The 22,321-nt window shown below is 39.4% G+C and overlaps 1 protein-coding gene across 6 annotated transcripts in view; it reads left to right on the forward strand.

Moving 5' to 3' along the window:
* The window catches only part of LRMP (lymphoid restricted membrane protein), a 391,035-nt gene that overhangs the window by 91,268 nt on the left and 277,446 nt on the right, over positions 1 to 22,321 (forward strand). For all 6 annotated transcript variants that reach the window (XR_003943302.1, XM_030213974.1, XM_030213975.1 and 3 more), the window contains exons 9-10: positions 4,491 to 4,541; positions 13,438 to 13,515. Coding sequence is in view for 5 of the 6 variants with exons in the window: in XM_030213974.1 (XP_030069834.1) it covers positions 4,491 to 4,541; positions 13,438 to 13,515 (129 nt within the window). In the remaining variant the exon portion in view is untranslated. The remainder of the gene's footprint in view (positions 1 to 4,490; positions 4,542 to 13,437; positions 13,516 to 22,321) is intronic.

Raw genomic sequence — 22,321 nt, forward strand, 5'->3', positions numbered from 1 at the left:
CTATCCCACTGTCAGTTGGTGTACCTCAGGGATCTGTCCTGGGACCTCTTCTTTTCTCCATCTATACTTCTTCACTTGGTACTCTGATCTCATCCCATGGTTTTCAGTACCATCTTTACGCTGATGACTCCCAGATCTTTCTCTCCACCCCAGAAATCTCAGTAGGAATCCAGGCCAAAGTATCAGCCTGCATGTCTGACATTGCCGCCTGGATGTCTCAGCGTCATCTGAAACTAAACATGACCAAGACTGAGCTTCTTATCTTTCCCCCTAAACCAACCTCTCCTCTTTCCCCATTCTCTATTTCTGTGGATAACGCTCTCATCCTTCCTGTCTCGTCAGCTCTTAACCTTGGGGTCATCTTCGACTCCTCCCCTCTGCACATATTCAGCAGACTGCTAAAACCTGTTTCTTTCTCTGTAGTATCACCAAAATTCTCCCTTTCCTTTCTGAGCACACTACCAGAACCCTTATCCACACTCTTATCACCTCTCACTTAGACTATTGCAACTTGCTTCTCACAGGTCTCCCACTTAGCCATCTCTCTCCTCTTCAATCTGTTCAAAATTCTGCTGCACGACTAATATTCCACTAGTGTTGCTATGCTCATCTTGGCCCTCTCCTCAAGTCACTTCACTGGCTCCAGAATAAACTTATTTCTACACTCCTTATCCGTTTCTGCATACAGTTCAAACTCCTCTTAGTGACCTATAAGTGCATTCACTCTGCAGCTCCTCAGTACCTCTCCACTCATCTCTCCCTATTCTCCTCCCCGGGAACTCCATTCACTGGGTAAATCCCTCTTATCTGCATCTTTCTCCTCCACCGCTAACTCCAGACTCCGTTCCTTTTATCTTGCTGCACCATATGCCTGGAATAGACTTCCTGAGCCAGTACGTCAAGCTCCATCTCTGGCTGTGTTCAAATCTAAGCTAAAAGCCCACCTTTTTGATGCTGCTTTTAACTCCTAACCCTTATTCACTTGTTCAGAACCCTTATTTTATCATTCTCATTTTAATATTCCCTTATCTCTTGTTTGTCGTGTTTCTGTCCTAATTAGATTGTAAGCTCTGTTGAGCAGGGACTTTCTCTTCATGTTCAAGTGTACAGCCCTGTGTATGTCTAGTAGCGCTTTAGAAATGATAATTAGTAGTAGTGATGGGTTTTTAATATTGAAGATCAAATCTGACATTCTTTAAGCCCTTTTATTTTATTGGATTTAGTTTAACTACCAAGCCTTTTTCTAGATTCTATATACCACCTTACTATATAGTGAATCATTGCCAGGGCTTACTATGGAGATTATCAGATAGCATTCAGGATGCAAACGAACCACTGTATCCACACCAGATGACGACAGTATTTAAGAGAAATGAATGCACACACCATATAAAATAAACCATAGCACCATAAAAAGGTAGTTAAAACCCAACAAGGGCATGTTTTGGCTGTTACCTACATCAGAGCAAATATACATCTCATTGAAAATCTTATTCTAAAAATAAAGAACACAAAAAGTGAGGACGAGTTGAGGAGGAAATCCACAAAAACCTTTATTAGTGATAAAATGACGACCCGACATGGCCGTGTTTCAGCATCAAAGCTTGCATCAGCGGTCAAACAAATCTTTTTAAGTTGTCACTCAATAAAAGACCAAGGGAAATGTGGCTGTAGGACTTCCTTAAAACACAAGAATTAAGCAGTCAACTGTGAAGCGCCTCAACGGCAATACACATAAATGACGTCAGTAGTAGTAATTTTGATTTTTATATAGTTTGTGGTTAAGCTGACCTTGGCAGGCTTTGTATCAATTGGAGTGGTTGATGTAAAGGTACAGGAAATTAATAGTTCATTCATTCACTTATGTTAAATTGAAGACATACTGTCTAGATATGAATTGATTTAGTTTAGTTTCTATTTTTTGAATAAAATTTTAGATAGGATGTATATTTGCATTTGATGCAGGTAGCAACTGAAAAATCCATGTTGGATTTTAGTCACTCATGATCCTTCGGTTCATGTTTTAGATGTATTTATTAAATTCAATTATCAAACATTTTGTTTTGCCTATATGTATGAGTTCTTTTGCATCCTCCTAGGTCTATGGTGTGACCACATTTGAATACTCACTTAAACCATCCTAGCTCAAAAGAGTGGAAGTACAAAAATATGTAGAAAAAAGGGCAACAAAAAAAAATAAAGGGGATGTATCCAGCTCCTTTATGAATGCTCTTCAGGTTAAAGTGAAGACAGTATGAGAAGTTTATTGAGCAGAGGCGGAACCAATAAATACAAACTTTGTCCTTTGAAATTGTACCAAGACTAGGGGACACTATAAAAACAGGTAGATTACTTGCTCTGATTTGTTTGTCTACTCAAATAAACCACTGATATGCTGGTAAAGGATGTGGGCAAGGGAGCTGATTTAAACAGTTCATTTACAGACCTTCAGGTATTTGTTGAATCAGACAGACATGGGTAAAGCAATTGCTTTATCTCTGGCAGTGAACCAGGAATAATATTACTACTTACTACTTATCATTTCTATAGCGCTACTAGATGTACGCAGTGCTGTACACTTGGACATGAAGAGACAGTCCCTGCTCGACAGAGCTTACAATCTAATTAGGACAGACAAACAGGACAAATAAGAGAAGGGAAATACTGATGTGGATCAAGAATAACTTGAGATGAAAGAAAGTCAAGGCAACGGCGGTGAACAAGCACGTTCAAGTATCTTGGATAGGAAAGGGAGGAGGGAGATGGGGCGATAGTTGGAAGGACAGGTAGGATCCAATGAAGGTTTTTTAAGGAGTGGTGTGACTACAGCATGTTTGAAGGCATCAGGAACAGTCGCAGTGGACAGTGAATGATTGAGGATATGGCAGATAAAAGGGGTGACAGTAGGAGAGATAGCGTTAAGTAGATGGGTGGGAATAGGATCAGAGGAACAGGTAGTTTTGAGGAGGAAATAAGATGTGTAGTTTCCTCTTCAGTGATTTCAGAAAAGGAGGCAGGGGTTGGAGGGTTGAGAGAATGGACTAAGGGAAGGAGAGGTGGAGGTGACCTGGTTGAGAATTCAAGTTTAATCTTGTGAACCTTGTCATGAAAGAAGTCAGCCATAGTCTGGGGGGGAAGTGAACGGGGGGTTGGAGGTGAAGGCATTTTGAGGAGAGAGTTCAGTGTGGCAAAGAGATGTCGATGGTTTGAGCCAAGAGAATGTCAACTGGATGTAATAGTCCTGTTTGGCAAGTAAAAGAGCAGACTGGAAGGAGGTCAGCAAGAATTTGAAATGTATGAAGTCAGCATGGGCACGGGATTTGAGCCAAAGGCGTTCGGCAGAGCGGGCACAGGAAAGTAGGTTGCAGATTCTAGAGGTCAGCCAAGGCTGGGGTTTGGTACATTTTACAGAATGGGGAATGGGTGGAGCGAGAGTATCCAGAGCAGAGGAGAGAATAGTATTATAGGAAGAGACAGCCTCATTGACAGATTTGGATAACATAGTGGTAGAGAATAGATTTGAAACACTGGAGGACAGAGTAGAAGGGTCAATAGCCTGAAGATTCCTAAATGTATTGGTTAAGATTGGATGGGATTGGGGAGGAGGGTGTTTTACGTGTGAAAGTTATCAGATGATGGTCAGAGAGTGGAAGAGTTGAGACACAGAAACTGGAGAGTGAGCAGTTTGAGAAGAGGATAAGCTCAAGACCGTGGCCATTCTGGTGAGTGGGGGCAGTGGAGTACAGTTGAAGATTGAAAGAGGATGTTAAAGCAAGAAATTGAGAAGCATAAGAGTCAGAGGGATCATTAGCATGAATGTTAAAATCCCCAAGAATGAGGGAAGGAGATGAAGGTTCAAGAAAGAAGGAAAGCCAGGCATCAAAGTCAGTGAGAAAGGAAGAAAGGGACTTAGGGGGTCGATAAATGACTGCTACTCGGAGAGGCAGAGGAGCAAATAGACGGATGGAGTGGACTTCGAAGGAAGAAAAACAATGAGACTGAGGTGGAAGAAGAGGTTGAAATCTACAAGAGGGCCAACTGGGTGAAGAATATGGGAGAAAAGATAACCTCCATGGCATAGGGCCGCGACTGAAGCAGAGTCTTCAGGGTAAAGCCAAGTTTCAGTTAGGGCAAGCAGATGGAGAGTATGAGAGATAAAGAGGTCATGGATGTAGGATGTAGGAAAGTTTGTTACAGATAGAGCAGGCATTCCACAGAGCGCAAGAGAAAGGCAGGGAAGAAGGGGGGAGGAGAGGAACAGAAATTAGATTGGAGATATCACGGTGTGACCTGCACAAATAGGATGAGAGCTGATGTGGAGGACCAGGATTGGGATTAATGTCCCCAGCAGGAGAAGGAGCAGGTATAATTTTTGTTTTTTTACAGTATTACTTCAAAACAGTTTATGCAAAGTGTTCAATTTGAATAATAGAAGAAAAATGTTTGTGGACTTTAAACAGAGACAAACCCCTTAATTTTTGTACACACAGGAAAAAGATAATCTTTTATATATTCACAAGATCGCATCCCTTCAAGAAGAGGTAAGTGAAACACACAAATATTTTTTCTAAATATATTTAAGATATTAGGGTGCAGGAATGAATGCACACATTTTTCCAACTCTTACTGTCTTTTTTTTATTTTTAATGTATTATTATTATTCCATAATTATGAACATCCCTCTTGATTAAGTGATAGAGAAACCTAACATAGTTACTGTTCACCTTTGCAGGCCCTACTGAGAGTCACAATCAAGTACATTTTGTTTATAACTTCAGCACTTTATTTTACTGCATTAAATTTTACAGCTGATTATATATTCCATTGTACACTGACTAAATACCAGTTTTGCTTGTAGTACAGGCAAATATATAGAGTATCTTTATTTTAATGCATTGTGCAGAACTCTAAAGGGAATCTTTGTGTTTTTCTCAGGTTTTGGAGTGTGTAGATGAGTATTTAGTGGATTTGCCTAACATTTATGTGTATATTAAACAATGGTATGCATATTCACACCCATACATAAGTGGGGTTAACCTAGGATTATAGGGCAGAGCATGCTTGGTTGTGAAGATAAATCAGAAGAAATGCAATGTAGTGGACCCAGATGGAAACAACACCTCTTGTTTCCATCTATGCCCACTACACTGCATTTCTTCTGTGGTTTGGTTTGTTCCTACTTTCCTGTGGTTCATTTGGAGTTTTTTGCCTTGTATATATAAAGCTTATCTATACTTGTCTAGTTGACAGGTCAAAAGAAAAACATTCTGACACCAAAATAGTTTATTTTACTGAGTTAACTTATTTTTATCTTGAAACCAGCTCTGTTTACCTACTAGTAATTTTTCTCTACATGCTTGTGTAGCTTTTCAGTTGATTTAGTGTAGTGGTCCCCACTATTAAGCAGGGGCCACTTTAAATCTAGAGGGACTGGTATAGGTTTGCATTGGATGGGTCTCTCAGATGTTGCAGCTGACCACAGTGAGAGGGATTTCTTCTCCAATGCCTTTTTCCCTCTGTGGGAAGTGAATTTATATTCTGTAGTTTCATCGGGATGTTGCTACCATTAAATTTGAGCTCAAGCCAACGTTTTGCTTTCTGAAAGGTATTGAAAACAGATATCTATTGAAGAATAGTTTTGGAAATTCTAAGCAGTTACATAGAAACATGTCTCTCTCTCTCGCTTTTTTTTTTTTTTTTTTTTTTTTTTTTTATGACCTTGGGATTGACATTATGAAATTAACCATAGACCTGATGTAACGCAGTAGACAGGGTCCAAAGTTTTACACCGCATTGAGTCCACATTATATCGGGTCTGTTATCTGCACTGGCACCCGCACCCCAGTTCAGTAAAAGGCTGCACGTTTCATTGATAATTCAAATGGAATTTTATTAAACAATGTATCCACGTATCAAAAGTGAATTTAGTCACAACACAGAAAACATAGGCTAAAAATTAACATTCTGCTTTAGTAAATGAGTCCAGAGTCAACTGTTTAGTTGCCTCTTGTTTCTTCCGTTTTGCAATTTCAGTAATTGATATCAAATGATGAAGAATATAAATCATGTCCACATTTTCTGATTGCAGCCATTGAACAGTATTCATGGCTGCTAAAGCCAATGTAAGTTTTGATGGTGGAGGTGGAGAGTCATGTTCACTGCTGTCCTGAGATTGGTTTTCAGTTTGTGCTTGATGAGTGAAAGCAATCACTGCAATTGTTTGGTCATTTAGATGATCATATGTAGGGCACTCATCAATATGAATCCATTTCATTGTGTCCTCAATACCACATTATGCGAACAGCTCTTGAAATAGTTTCTGCCTTATCTTCAGAGTCCTTCTGAATTCCCTGTTTCAGGCACAAACACTTCATGTAACCCACTCTCTCAGTACTTTTCAATTGTAGATGGGGTTATTACATCCCATGCCTTTCCTGCTAGATCAAAAACACTGGCAAGTTATTTTTTTCATACATTCAGTGATGGTTATTTCCTCATCACGGATCAGTTTTATTAAATTTTTTCAATAATGCATTTTGAATGTTGAAATGACAACTTGTTCCAGGGAGCTATCACATGCTTGCTTTAGCCTTTTTCATTGGAGACCCTCATCAATGTCAAAATCACTTGTAGCTTGCTGAAAGTTTTCTTTGTCATTGATCCATCCCTGTAGATGCCCATATGTTTGCACTGCTTGCATTTTTCCTGATTTTAAAAGATCTAAAGCTTTGTAGCCTTTCTTATACTGAGAGTGCTTTCTTTTTTCTGTTTTTTTAGAAATTTCCATGTTAGCTAGTGCTGCCTTGCGTCAATTTAAAGAACTAGTTCTTCAAATTGATGCAAGGCAGCACTAGCTAACATGGAAATTAAAAAAAAAAAAGAAAAGCATACTTAAGTACATAAGTATTGCCATACTGGGAGAGACCAAAGGTCCATCGAGCCCAGCATCCTGTTTCCAACAGTGGCCAATCCAGGTCAGAAATACCTGGCAAGATCCCAAAAATGTACAAACATTTTATACTGCTTATCCCAGAAATAGTGGATTTTCCCCAGTCCATTTAATAACGGTCTATGGACTTTTCCTTTAGGAAGCCGTCCTAACCTTTTTAAAACTCCGCTAAGCTAACCGCCTTTACCACATTCTCTGGCAACGAATTCCAGAGTTTAATTACACGTTGAGTGAAGAAACATTTTCTCCAATTCATTTTAAATTTACTACATTGTAGCTTCATCGCATGCCCCCTAGTCCTAGAATTTTTGGAAAGCGTGAACAGACGCTTCACATCTACCCATTCAACTCCACTCATTATTTTATAGACACCTATCATATCTCCCCTCAGCCGCCTTTTCTCCAAGCTGAAGAGCCCTAGCCGCTTTAGCCTTTTCTCATAGGGAAGTCGTCCCATCCCCTTTATCATTTTCGTTGCCCTTCTCTGCACCTTTTCTAACTCCACTATATCTTTTTTGAGATGTGGCGACCAGAATTGAACACAATATTCGAGGTGCGGTCGCACCATGGAGCAATACAAAAGAATTATAACATCCTCATTTTTGTTTTCCATTCCTTTCCTAATACCTAACATTCTATTTGCTTTCTTAGCCGCAGCAGCACACTGAGCAGAAGGTTTCAATGTATCCTCAACGACGACACCTAGATCCCTTTCTTGGTCCGGGACTCCTAATGTGGAACCTTGCATGACGTAGCTATTATTTGGGTTCCTCTTTCCCACATGCATCACTTTGCACTTGCTCACATTAAACATCATCTGCCATTTAGACTCCCAGTCTCGTAAGGTCCTTTTGTAATTTTTCACAATCCTCCCGCGATTTAATGACTTTGAAAAACTTTGTGTCATCAGCAAATTTTATTACCTCACTAGTTACGCCCATCTCTAGGTCATTTATAAATATGTTAAAAAGCAGCGGTCGCAGCACAGACCCCTGTGGAACCCCACTAACTACCCTTCTCTGTTGAGAATACTGACCATTTAACCCTACTCTTTGTTTTCTATCTTTTAACCAGTTTTTAATCCACAATAGAACACTACCTCCTATCCCATGACTCTCCAATTTCCTCTGGCGTTTTCATGAGGTACTTTGTCAAACGCCGCCTGAAAATCCAAATACACGATATCAACCGACTCACCTTTATCCACATATTTGTTCACCCCTTCAAAGAAATGTAGTAGATTGGTGAGGCAAGATTTCCCTTCACTAAATCCATGTTGACTTTGTCTCATTAATCCATGCTTTTGAATATGCTCTGTAATTTTGTTCTTAATAATAGTCTCTACCATTTTGCCCGGCACCAACGTCAGACTCACTGGTCTATAATTTCCCGGATCGCCTCTGGAACCTTTTTTAAAAATCGGCGTTACATTGGGCCACCCTCCAATCTTCCGGTACCTCGCTCGATTTTAAGGATAAATTGCATATTTCTAACAATAGCTCCACAAGCTCATTTTTCAGTTCTATCAGTACTCTGGGATGAATACCATCCGGTCCAGGAGATTTGCTACTCTTCAGTTTGTAGAACTACCCCATTAAATCCTCCAGGTTTACAGAGAATTCATTATGTTTCTCCGACTCGTCAGCTTCGAATACCATTTCTGGCACCGGTATCCCACCCAAATCTTCCTCGGTGAAGACCGAAGCAAAGAATTCATTTGGAACTTAATTAGCTTGCACCAGAAAAATATGGGTTCCAATCTCTGATGCGTTGTAACCAATCACACGTTATATCGAACCGCATTATAGCAAGTCTATGGTGTAATTTGATTTTAGAATACTTTTTTCCCGGTCCCATTGTGAATATCTATGAATTTGTGTTTTATGAAGCCTGTTGGATCTCTTTCCTTGTGATTTAATCTGTGGCTACCATTATTTTCTTGAGGGATTGCTGATTTACTTACTTCCCCACCCCCTCCCCCCAGTATATATAATTGTAATGGAAGGATGTTTTTCTTGGCATAATCAGAAGTAGGATTACTGTGATCTATACTCCAAGGAATGTTTTTCAGTAGGATACATTCTAACCAAATAGTTACCTACCTAAAGAAAAGTTAGAGAGAAATCTAACTCTGAGCGAAGATCTTTCATCAAATGACTGGAATGTAAAATAATTCTAGTGTTAAATGACTGAGGTCAAGTATGCTGTCCTCAGCGTGGGTGATAGGCAAATTTTGCCCTATCCTCTGTGACAAGTTCAGTCCTCAAGTGCTGAGCTAAATTCTAAAACATGCTTGACCTTCTGACAGGCTCTGTTGAGCACGTGTGGTATGTGTAGTTTATATAGGCCCCCCAAGTTATTTTCTATATTGTCTAGTAATTGGTTGATTTCTGTAATGAATGTGATGTGCTTAGAAGGAATCTCCTCCCTTCGAAGCAGCCTCCCTTAGTTCAGTTGAGTAGAGGAACAGTTTGGTAGTTGGAGAATTAAGTTACAAATAGGGGAAGCCAGGGTTCAAATACCAATGTTTCCATTGGTACTCTGACTTTGGACAAGTCACTTCACCCTCAATAGCCGAATAACTCAACCTGAACTTGCAATTCACCGTCATCTTAGATTTGGAAAAGGTAAGTAACTTAATCTATACAATAAGTTTTCTTTTAGCTTTTTTTTGGAACAGGGTTCTAGTATGATTTTCCAGTCTGGACTCTATTCTTACCTTGAATTACCACAGCTTGAGTGGCAATCAGCTGGGTTAACTGTTCGCTTCAGCTACCTTCCTTCCCTTCATAGTAATCTGTGGGTAGAACTCTGCTGTAACTTTAAATTCTATCTGGATGGGGTTGGCATCCTTTAATGCTCTTGCTTTTAAGTTTTCAAAGGTACAAATGCTGAAGCTTCAAGGCAGCCAAAAGTTGTAGTGAGGTCATCAGTCTAGCTTATGCCCTTCATTGGTAGTACAGATGTTAATGCTGCAGTATCCAGTCTCCTTCTGAACTGCTTCAGCTACAAACTTAGGGGCTGATGCACAAAGCTTACTGTGCTAGGAATGTCTGATTTTTGACTGGTTCTATCCAGTATAGCTTGTATGTTATTTAGCAAGTAATGCACAAAGAGGTTCTGCATTCATCTTCTGATTGAGGAAGCAGGCAATGAAAGTCCTATGCAAATGTATTACAGCAAGCTGATTAGTACTAAAATAAGCATTCTGAGCTATGCACTACCATTTCGGAGCGATGCACAGAAAGGAGCGCCTACCTTTAATGTGCAAAATGTTCTGTGAGGTCTGGAGCTGTCATGGTAAGATGAAAGGGGAGGAGGCAGGCTAGAGGGACTAGAGGAGAAGGATGAACAATGGGATGAGATTTTAAGAGAAGTATGATGCAAAGTAGGAATCAGAAAGATTAGGAGGAATAAGATTCTTAGGACCAGTGGAAGAGCACCCTGTGTCCCATGCATTGCCACATATCCTTTATGGTGTAAATCAGTGTTCGTTGAAAGGCTCTGAGGCTGTGGCATCTTCCATTGCTCCTGTGCAGTTCCTGATTCTTCCCCCAACTACAAGCTCCTCCATCTTTAAAGGCTTGCTGCTGCTACTTCTAGAAGGTTTTCTGTGTTCCTTCAAAGCTGGTTGACTTACTGAGTTTGACCCATAGTGTCCAAGCTACCATGCTGCTCTCAAGACTATGAACAATTTCAAGCCACACAGAGAACAAACTCAGGTGTTCAGTGCTAGAAGAAAATAGAGCCATTCAAGAGGAAGTACTGATGGCAGGCCTTCGGATAAAGTGAGTGGAGATTAACAAACTGAGGGCAGAATTGGCTTGGGGATAGGTTGTTGGCAGTTGACTGTGGGAGATGCTGTAGTTTGGCTAGGATGAGGTAGAGAAGAGTGTGTAGAGAGGAGCTGGGGAGTTTGGGGGAGATGAGCAGAGTGAGAATGGAGGTCTGGAGATCAAATGTTTTAGTTACGCTTAAACGTTTAGTTAAACATGTTAGAGTGCACATGAACAGCTGGGCTTGCTGCATCATTGGAGGAGTTGGGTGCGGACTGCTTTGTCCAGTGATGTTCCTGTTTCTCACATGTTTTACCAAAATGATCCCTGTGTGACAAAGGTTATCAAATGAAATGAAAAATATTTAAATCACTAATAATGCTGAATATTTTCCATATTGACAAAGCTTCATATTTTAACATAGTATTATGATAGTTTCTGTAAAGCTATCAGCTTCAGGTTCTGTGAATTTGACCAATATTAAAATTACATTAGGATGCTGTATTTGAGCTTTCAAGGCCATATAGTTGTCTCTGTATACAATCTATAGAGCTTTTAATGGGCTTGAAAGCTTATATGTGGACAAGCTTGTAAATTACAGCCTGCAAAGAATCTAATGTACATAATTATATGAAAATAGGTATTAGGATGCAGCTTTTTCTTATGTCTTATACAATTTAATGCACTTTACCAGATAGATACATTTGCTTGTTACAGCTAAATTTGAATTAGCAAATTGGCCATAAGCCAAGATGTTCTGATGAACAGTAAAAGTATTTGTAAAAAAAATAAATAAAACCTTTTTTTTTTTTTTTTTAAACAGTGTTTAGAAAGATCTTACTAAAGTGGCACCATTCAGTTACCCTGGAGTTGTAACATTTGAAACTTTAATAATAAAAGTAATATCTGCTTTAGGAAGACCCTTGGTCTTCAAGTTGCCTGGAAGTGGAGCTGGAAAGAATAGCCTCTGAAAGATTTAGTGGAAATCCATGAGGTGTAAGTGCTACCATCTAGGGGTGGGGGTGGGGGGATAAATTGTAGAAAAAGTGTCAAGGGTGTGTTAACTCAACCATTCATGTGTCTTGGAACCCCACTGACCTAGATAGTTGTGGAAGCTATCCAAAAATATAAATTTCCAGAGAAGAAACATCTGTAGATACAAAGACTATAAACAAAAATTCCTTATGTAAATCGACTTTGTCAAAAATATTTGTTGTTCAAAACTTTAATACCATGTCTGGAGATACTAGCATATATTCAAATGAGGTTGAAGACCACCAGTTAAATAGGTACATAAGCCTTTTGGAAGTATTGCCAGCAAAGGTTATTGCACCATAAGGTAGCTAACAAAAACATGCCACCACTGATGCTTAGAACAACTTTATAACATCGGTCTACCTCCTCCCCCCATATGTGAGAAATGCTGATCAAACTCAACTTAGTGTCCAAAAATACTGTGACAGTTCTCCAAAATTTGAAGAAGTAATTCAATAGTATGATCATAAATTATAAGAGTGAAACCGCTGACACTTAGCTCCTGTACAGCCTTATGGATTTTGGTTGCATGTATCTTCTGAGTAGTTGGAAGTATTGTGGCAATTGACTGAGCATGATTCAGGTTCCTGAAGCAGAGTTTGAAATGGGGAGCCTTGTCAAACCTTCGCCTTTGATCAAAGCTGCATGTGCTTTACTGGAGTTATGCATTACCAGAGTTGAGCTACATGTCAGCATTTATAGAATTTTTGTTTGTAGATTATAGTCCTGATTTCTTTTAGCTTTACCTAATGTGTGATCCCTGTCTGAAGAACAGATACTACTTTGGCGTCATTCATGCATACTCCATGCTCCCTCTTACCATATTCAAATCCAGTCTGAAGATGAAATCATTTTTAAAACTTTAGGAAGCCATGTATGACATGACTTATTTCTTGCCTACAGTCTGCTTCCTTAGACACTTTGGCCTCACTCCGTACAGTTGCCACCTTCTTTAAATTAAAGGCCTTGTCTTGTCTGTCTGTCTTGTTCCTTTAGATTGTAAAATTAAAGGCCTTGTCTTGTCTGTCTGTCTTGTTCCTTTAGATTGTAAAATTAAAGGCCTTGTCTTGTCTGTCTGTCTTGTTCCTTTAGATTGTAAAATTAAAGGCCTTGTCTTGTCTGTCTGTCTTGTTCCTTTAGATTGTAAGCTTAAAGGCCTTGTCTTGTCTGTCTGTCTTGTTCCTTTAGATTGTAAGCTTAAAGGCCTTGTCTTGTCTGTCTGTCTTGTTCCTTTAGATTGTAAGCTTAAAGGCCTTGTCTTGTCTGTCTGTCTTGTTCCTTTAGATTGTAAGCTTAAAGGCCTTGTCTTGTCTGTCTGTCTTGTTCCTTTAGATTGTAGCTTAAAGGCCTTGTCTTGTCTGTCTGTCTTGTTCCTTTAGATTGTAAGCTTAAAGGCCTTGTCTTGTCTGTCTGTCTTGTTCCTTTAGATTGTAAGCTTAAAGGCCTTGTCTTGTCTGTCTGTCTTGTTCCTTTAGATTGTAAGCTTAAAGGCCTTGTCTTGTCTGTCTGTCTTGTTCCTTTAGATTGTAAGCTTAAAGAAGCTGGTCTATTTGTGTTTGTGAAACAGTGCATAGAGCTGGTAGTTACATATCTGCTAGTATTAACATTTTTTGTGGAATTTGCCTTCAAATGCCTGTTTTTTTTATTAAAATGTTTACTTTTTTTTTATTTGATCAGACTATTAAGGGTGCCCTAGACTTAGATGGTCTTAGAGAGAAAACAGAAGAATTATTCAGAAATAATGCTGAATTACAGGTATGTCTTTTGAAGATTCATTTTGTGTGTGACTTGTAATTTTTTTTTTTGTCATGGATATGGCACATAGTACCTTAAGTAATTCTTTGCTTAGGAGTAGCTTTTTTAGACTCCTGGCTTAGTCAGAAGTAGCCTCTTATGTTAGTGCCATAAACCTTTTTTCTCTCTCTTCCCCCCCCCCCCCCCCCTTCCAAAGAACATACCATGTTTCCAGCCATTTTCTCTACTATTTAAAGTAAAGATGAGCAAGGGGTAGATGATGAGTTGCAGCAGCTGCAGGGACAACACACAATCTTACTCTTCCACCAATCTATGTTGCAAAAGGGAGAGAAGCCAGACACTAGATAATGGAGCAGCAGTGTCCCCAATCTGTTGTCTTTAGTTGTCTTCAATGTAATACACCTGGGCTTCCTCCATAATCCTGAAATGGTAGATCCTAAATGTGGCCACCAGGTGTCACTACTATATGACGGGAACACTCTTCTCTCAAGGATTGTGTATGCTGCTTCTGTAGCCGGCCTATCTTGCTTTCCTATCCAGTGCAGCTGGCATAAATTGCATCAGATTGAGAACATTGCTGCTTCATTATCTTGTGTCTGGCTTCTCTCCCATTTGCAACATAGATTGGTGGAATAGTAAGATTGGGTGTTGTCCCTGTAGCTGCTGCTCCTTATCTTCTACCCCCTGCTCAATTTTACTTTAAATAGTAGAGAAAATGGCTGGAAACATGGTATGTTCATAGCATCTTCAGGGCCCAACTTGATGTAATTGGGAAGGTAGAGATGAGAAGGGAATAAAGCTAAGAGTTTAATGAAGATGGAAGGTTGAGATATTAAAGGGATGATGAAGGAAAAAATGAGGTAAGAAGCAGATAGCGTGGATGGAAGGATAAGGAAAAAAATAGTGTCAATGGGAAAGGCATTCAGGGGAAAATTATTGGCATGAGGAGGATGGTGAAAGGTAAATAGTGAATGACACATGAAGATGGCCGCGGTAAGAAACAGACTGTGTTAGATTTAGGAGAGAGTGAAAGGAGTCCATATTTTTCAGTCACGCAGTATGGTGTGAGTTTGTGAACTATATTGCAATACAGGGAGATTGAAAAATTATACAGATAAGCAGATGGTGGCATATACCAAAATAGAGGAAGCCTAAGTGAGGAAGATAAAATTGGAGAAGGTAGAATATAGCTTGAAAAGAAAAAGATAAAGGAATAAAGATGCTACCTGAAGCCAGATAGGCAAGAAGAATGGAGTTTTGTTGTTGTTTTTATAGATGAACTATTTAAAATTGGCTTGGGTCACGGCTGGTTTTATGAAGTGGAGTTAGATGAAATTGAAAGGAATAAAGCTATATCATGACACTGAAATGAGGATGGGAGACGATGATTCTGTTGGTGGCAGTGGCTGGAATATGGGGCCTGAGGGCTTGGAGGATAGAGAGATATGAGACAAAGGGCACAATGGAAGATTACAGTTGTGTGCAACAGTTTATTCACCTCTGATCAAATTATATGTCAATCCATAAGTGCTGAGAAACTGATGTGATAACAGTTATGACATCCTGTAATTTTTAATGCAAAATTAGTGTACCAGCAGCCATGCAACCTTTTGTGGCAGATTTATTTATAACTCTTGATATACTGCATATTAGCCATGACAGAGGCAACATAGTGGTTTACAATTTAAAAAGCTCAAAGGGGAGAGGAGAAAGAGAATAGGAAAAAGATAATTGAAAAGAGAGTGAGTGGTATGGAGCTAGGCAAGGCTAGAGGGAGAGAACTTCTGAGAAAAGGTGAGTCAAGCTTTTTTGTTTTGAATGAGGGTGAGGGTTGGTTGGTTTCTAATATGAAGCAGAATATCATTCCAGAGTTTGGGGCCAATATATCTGAAAGCAGAGTTCCTTGAGGTTTTCAGGTGCAGAACTGAGGGTGGAGGGGGAGAGTAAGTTAGGTTCTGGCCAACAGAGTGGAGACAGCAGAGGGGGGTTGTAGGGAATGAAGAGGGAACTGAGGTAGGAGGGGGAAGTTGGAAGAAGGGATTTGTAAACAAGCAAGAGAAGTCTGTATTTGATAAGAGCAGTTACCAGGAAGTCAATGTTTGTATCTGAAGAGACGGGTGACATGATCAAAACGGCTGTCACTGTGTAAAATTCTAACAATGGAGGACTGAATGAGTTGAAGACATTTGAAGAGGTAGAGGGAGACCTGAGTAAAGTGAATTACAGGAATCTAGGTGGGATATAAGGGCAAGAATAAAGGGATTCAGATCTGAAGAGGAGATAAGTAGGCAGCATGTAGGTGATGAAGGGTGAAGAATGAGGAGCAAATAACTGAATCTGTAGTTGAAGGTGAGCTGTGAATTGGACAACACCTAGAATTTTGACAGTCTTTATACTGGAGGGTGTGATCGTCAATGGATTGGGGGGGGGGGTGAAGATAATGGATTCACATTTAGTAAAATTGAGAGAGAGGACAATTCACGTAACATAAGAATAGCCATACTGGGACAGACCAATGGTCCATCTAGCCCAGTATCCTGTTTCCAACAGTGGGCAAGCCAGGTCACAAGTACCTTGCAGAAACCCAAATGGTGGCAACATTCCATGCTACCAATCCTAGGGCAAGCAGTAGCTTCCCCATGTTTATCTCTATTTCAGACTATGGACTTTTCCTTCCGGATCTTGTTCAAACCTTTTTTTAAACCCAGATATGCTAACCACGGTTAATACATTATTATTTGTATAGCGCTACCAGACGCACGCAGCGCTGAACACCTGACATAATACATCCTCCAGCAAAGAGTTCCAGAGCTTAACTATTCGTTGAGTGTAAATATATTTCCTCCTATCTTTTAAATCTATTTCCATAGGAGAGGCAGTTATTAAGACATGAGATGGCTGAGGGATCAGAAGTTTAAGAAATAGAAAGTCTAAATAAAATACTGAATCTAAATGCAAAATTATACAAAATACAAACTTGATTACTTAATCAAAAAATTATTACATTTTGACAAAATTCTTTTATTTATTTATTGCATTTGTATCCCACATTTTCCCACCTATTTGCGGGTTCAGTGTGGCTTACAATACATTGTGAATGGTGGAAATATAGTTTGTTACAACTTGGTTATGGATTACATTGTGAGGAGTTATGCGAAAACAAGTCAAAGTATCGTTAAGGGAATAGAACAATGGAGAAGAACAATAGAACAGTGGAAGGAAATAACGGGAAACTGACAGGGTAGCTGAACAATAGTAGGAGAACATTCAGTATAACCTTTTTTTGTGATTAGAGGTATAAATGTGGTGGAATTACGGGGGATGGGAAATTCAGAAGGAGTGTATTGTTGTATCACTAACAGTGTGTGTGGACTTCATGTGTTTTCATCCTTGCAGTAAATCTTATCAAAGAGATGAGTTTTCAATGATTTGCGGAAGTTGGTTAGTTCGTAGATCGCTTTCAGGTTGTGTGGCAGCGCATTCCAGAATTGCGTGCTCGTATAAGAAAAGGCTGATGCGTGCAACGTTTTGTATTTTATGCCTTTGCAATTAGGGAAGTGAAGGTTGAGGAAAGTTCGGGATGATCTTTTAGCGTTTCTGGGTGGTAGGTCTATTAAGTCAGACATGTAAGCTGGGGCTTCACCGTGAATGATTTTGTGGACTAATGTGCATACTTTAAAAGTAATGCGTTCCTTGAGTGGGAGCCAGTGTAGCTTTTCTCGTAAGGGTTTGGCACTTTCGTATTTTGGTTTTCCGAAGATGAGTCTGGCTGCTGTGTTCTGGGCTGTTTGAAGTTTCCTCAGTATTTGCTCTTTACAACCTGCTTATAGTGAGTTGCAGTAATCCAGATGGCTGAGTACGAGGGATTGCACTAGGCTGCGAAAGACGGATCTTGGGAAGAATGGTCTTATTCTTTTCAGTTTCCACATGCAGTAGAACATTTTTTTGGTTGTGTTGTTTGCATGAGTTTCAAGTGTTAAGTGGCGGTCAATAGTGACTCCAAGGATTTTTAGAGTTTCTGAGATTGGAAGGTTTAGCTTTGGTGTGTTTATAGCGGTAAATTCATTTGTGTTGTACTGGGAGGTGAGTATCAGGCATTGAGTTTTTTCTGCGTTCAGTTTCAATCGAAATGAATCTGCCCAGGAGTTCATGATGTGTAGACTTTGGTTGATTTCATTGGTGATTTCTTTAATGTCTTGTTTGAAGGGGATGTATATTGTTACATCATCAGCGTATATATACGGGTTGAGGTTATGGTTTGATAGAAGTTTTGCCAAGGGGATCATCATTAGGTTGAAAATAGTTGGTGAGAGGGGTGATCCTTGCGGTACTCCACATTCAGGTGTCCATGTAGCAGACGTGGTTGAATTTGATGTGACTTGATATGAGCGCAGGGTTAGGAACCCCTTGAACCAGTTTAGGACATTTCCTCCGATTCCAAAATATTCAAGTATGCATAATAGGATTCCGTGGTCGACCATATCGAAGGCACTAGACATGTCAAATTGTAGGAGAAGTATGTTGCCGGTTGCAATCATTTGTTTAAATTTAGTCATTAGGGTAATTAATACTGTTTCTGTGCTGTGATTCGACCGGAATCCTGATTGGGCATCATGCAGTATTGAGAACTTGTTTAGATAGTTTGTAAGTTGTTTTGTTACCATCCCTTCAGTTATTTTGGTTATTAGTGGTATAGATGCTACTGGTCTGTAATTGGTTATTTCACTTGCGTTTTTCTTTGTATCTTTAGGTATTGGGGTGAGTAGAATTTTTCCTTTTTCCTTTGGGAAAAGTCCGTTTTGTAGCATGAAGTTTGTGGTTCGTTAGGTCTAGTATGAATTGTTGAGGAGCTGATTTCATGAGGTTGTTTGGACATATATCTAGTTTGCAGTGGGATTTAGCAAATCTTTTGAGTGTTTCATAGATGAGGTCTTCTGATAGTAATTCGAAATCGGTCCAGGTTCTGTCTGGGTATATTCCGTCTTCTGGGTCTAGACAGTCTAGAAGTGTGGCATATTCAATATGGCTGGCGGGTATTTTAAGTCGTAATTGTATAATTTTCTCCTTGAAGTATTTCGCAAGGTTGTCAACACCTGGTATGTCTTTGCTGTTGGTTGTAACTGGTGTGGTGTCTAACAATTTATTCACGAGGTAGAAGAGTTTGTGTGTGTCTTTGTAGTTTGGTCCTATCATTGTTTTGTAATGTAGTCTTTTAGTCTGTTTTATGGTATATTTGTATTTCCTCCGAAGTAGTTTCCAGGCATTTAGTGTTTGTTCATCTTTCTTTTTGTTCCATGCGCGTTCTAGTTTCCTGACTTGTGTGTTAAGTTTTTTCAGCTCTTCGGTGAATCATGGATTTGATTTCTTCCTATGTGATGTTCTGGTTTGGATTGGGGCGATTTTATCTAATGTTATTGTGCATATATCGTCCCATTCTTGGAGAAATTGGATGGTGTCAGCATTTGTTGACCATTCGTTCTGGTAGATCTGTTGCCAGAATATTGTGGGGTCTATTTTTCCTCTCGTGGTGTATGTTGTTCGCTCAAGTTTGTTGATTGCGTTTGTGTGTTTTTCGCCAGTAGAGGGAGACATATGCTTTATGGTGGTCTGACCATAGTGTAGGTGTCCATCTTGTGTCAGTTAGTAGGATAGTTGAGTCTGGGTCGAATTTGTGTGTAATGATGTTAAGTGTGTGTCCTTTTGTGTGTGTTGGTTGAGTGTTAGGTGCGTGTAGGTCCCAGAGTTTTAAGAATTCTTTGCATTCTCGTGTGCCTGTTGAGGTATCGTCTTCAAGGTGTAGGTTGATGTCTCCTACTATAAGGATGTTTGAGGCAGAGACACATGTGTTCGAGATGAAGCCCACCTCTTTAACATTGCTTTTGACTCGTAACCACTCGCCTCCACCTACCCTCCTCTCTTCCTTCCCGTTCACATTAATTGATTTGATTTGCTTACTTTATTTATTTTTTGTCTATTAGATTGTAAGCTCTTTGAGCAGGGACTATCTTTCTTGTATGTTTGTGCAGCGCTGCGTACGCCTTGTAGCGCTATAGAAATGCTAAATACTAGTAGTAGTAGTATGAAGTCCATGAGTTGTGTTTGAGAGTTTTGCCATTTTCCTGGTGGTCTGTAGAATAGGATTGCGTTGAGGTGTCCTAGTAGGTTTGGATGATTGATTCTTGTCGAGGCAATTTCAAATTGTGACGAGGTGGATTCACCCGTGGTTGTGATAGTGAACTCGGGCTTGTAGATTACGGCTATTCTGCCCCCTCTTGTTCCATTTCTTGTCCAGTGGGTGATTTTGTATTCTGGTGGGTATGTCTCTAGGATGGCAGGGTCTGTTGGGCTGTGGAACCAGGTTTCTGTGATGACTAGAAGGTCTAAATTCTGTGGTAATCCAGTCTAGTATATTGAAAGGTGCACACTAAAATATTCCCTCCAATCAAATATCAAAATCTGATTAGTCCATCATAAAGTGCTGTTAGAAAATATCCTTGTAATGTTAATGATACTACAGATTGTATCCTCTTGTTACTATGTAAGCCGCATTGAGCCTGCAATGAGCGGGAAAGCGCGGGTTACAAATGTAATAAATAAAATAAATAAATCTTTTTCTTCAGAAGTTCTCTCCCAGATTTGAGTATGCAGAAAACGCTTTGTTCTTCTCAATTATTCAAAATAGTAAAAACCATAGTCCACTTGCCATGGAATCAAATTTGTTTTTCCAACTCTTAACTGTTTTTTTTTGTCTTTTTTTGAGGGATCAGAAGTAACACAGAATTTGAATATCTTCTGCGTGACAGAACGGTGTACATGAATAATCATGAGAAGAGGGGCTAGGAAAATACTGAAAAGGGTAGGGGTGAGGATAGAACCCTGAGAGAGACCAGAGTGAAATGGAAGGGGAGAAGTTGAGGTGCCACTGAAAATGACCTGATAGGTGCGGTTGGTGAGAGAGCTGGAAAACCATGAAAGAACGGTGCCAGCAATAACAATAGACTGGAGGCAATGAAGTAAGAGTGGTCAACCAGATCAAAGGCAGAGGAAAGGCAAGTGAGATGACTACAAGTGGGGATAGCGATCAAGGGCAGTACAGATGCATTCATGTAGAGCGAGATAGAGGTTTTCCGGATTGTGATTAGACCTAAACCCAAATTGAAGTGGATGGAGAATGTTGCTCTGCTTGATGTGTTGGGATAATTAGGAGAGTACAAGATTTTTTGAGAATCTTAGAGCAAAAAGGAAGATTGGGCAGAAGCTGGTATCAAGGTTTACTTAAGTAGAGACTGGACAAGGACGTGCTTCCAAGGAGGGGGAAGAAAAGGCTGCTACAGCAAGCTAGCTGAATCTATTGTCCTAATCCTGGCTCTAGCCAATCCAGTTTTTAGATGAATAGCCCAGTTCCTTCTTCCTCTCCACCTCCATTTTCTGTTCCCCCATTCTTTTACCCTATCCTTAGGCTCTTCCTCTCCCCACCATACACAGTTCCACTCCCCCGTACTCAGTTCCACTCCTGCTCTTCATATAAGTACATAAGTATTGCCATTCTGGGACAGACCGAAGGTCCATCAAGCCCAGTATCCTGTTTTCAACAGTGGCCAATCCAGGTCACAAGTATCGTTTATTCATTTACTAGACTGTCACTTATTACAAGGTAAATCAGAATGGATTACAATATAAAATAACATTAAAATAATATTAAAACAGTAGAAAACACACTCTGAAATCCATTGGTGATAGGAAAGCACTACAAAAAGACAACATATATGCAGATTTCATAAAACTATAAAACTATAACTATAAAAACATTAGTAAAAACACAAAGCTAAAAGGTTTTTTTTGTTTATTTAGGTTTTCCATTATTTCTGTTTTAAATGTTTGTTTCAACTGACTCTTGAAAAAGATGTTTGGTTTTTTTTGGACTCAAGAGGCGGAAAAAAAAAATTCCTGGATAAGAAGCAGGAATCTGAACATTGGGGCTGTTTTCCAATTACGATTCCCCTGTAAATGTGTTTGATATTCAAGGAGAAGAAATATGTATTTTTTTGAACCTGAACATTTACGCTCATTCCTTGATATGAAGAAACTCCAGGGTTAAATCCAAATATAGAGTTCCGTTAACTAAGGGGAACCACTGCTTGTTTCTTTAAACTTTAATGTTTTGTAGCATCAACTTTCTTTGGTATAATACCATCTTGAATCCATCTTAATTGTGGACTATCGTAACCAGCTTAGAAGAATTTGTTTGTATAGTTTAGTTTCTTAATTTAAAGTGTTTCTTAAAACTGGTGTATCTTTTCAAAGAATTATCTTTGTATTACTTAAAATGATAAATATTAAAATGAAAAAGATATGTTTTTAAAGCTTTGCGAAAATGAGTGTAAGAATCTTCAAGCCTAAGTTCTTTAGGAAGACAATTCCAAAGAGATGGAGCTAGGAAGAAAAATGCCGGTTCGTGTTGATTCCCATCTAGCTTTGGGTAGAGAAGGAATTACAAGTCTATTATCTGTCAACGACTGAAGTGTCCGAGTTGGTGTATCCCAAAACAGCACAATACATTTTATGCTGCTTATCCCAGAAATAAGCAGTGGGTTTTCCCAAGTCCATTTTAATAATGGCTTATGGACTTTTCTTTTAGGAAGCCATCCAAACTTTTTTAAAACCCTGCTAAGCTAACTGCTTTTACCACATTCTATGGCAACGAATTCTAGGGTTTAATTACCAGAGAATGTGGTAAAAGCAGTTAGCAGGGTTTTTAAAAATGTTTGGATGGCTTCCTAAAAGAAAAGTCCCCTGAAGACTGATC

This window comes from Microcaecilia unicolor, chromosome 9 (genome assembly GCF_901765095.1).
Source record: "Microcaecilia unicolor chromosome 9, aMicUni1.1, whole genome shotgun sequence".
Taxonomy (NCBI): domain Eukaryota; kingdom Metazoa; phylum Chordata; class Amphibia; order Gymnophiona; family Siphonopidae; genus Microcaecilia; species Microcaecilia unicolor.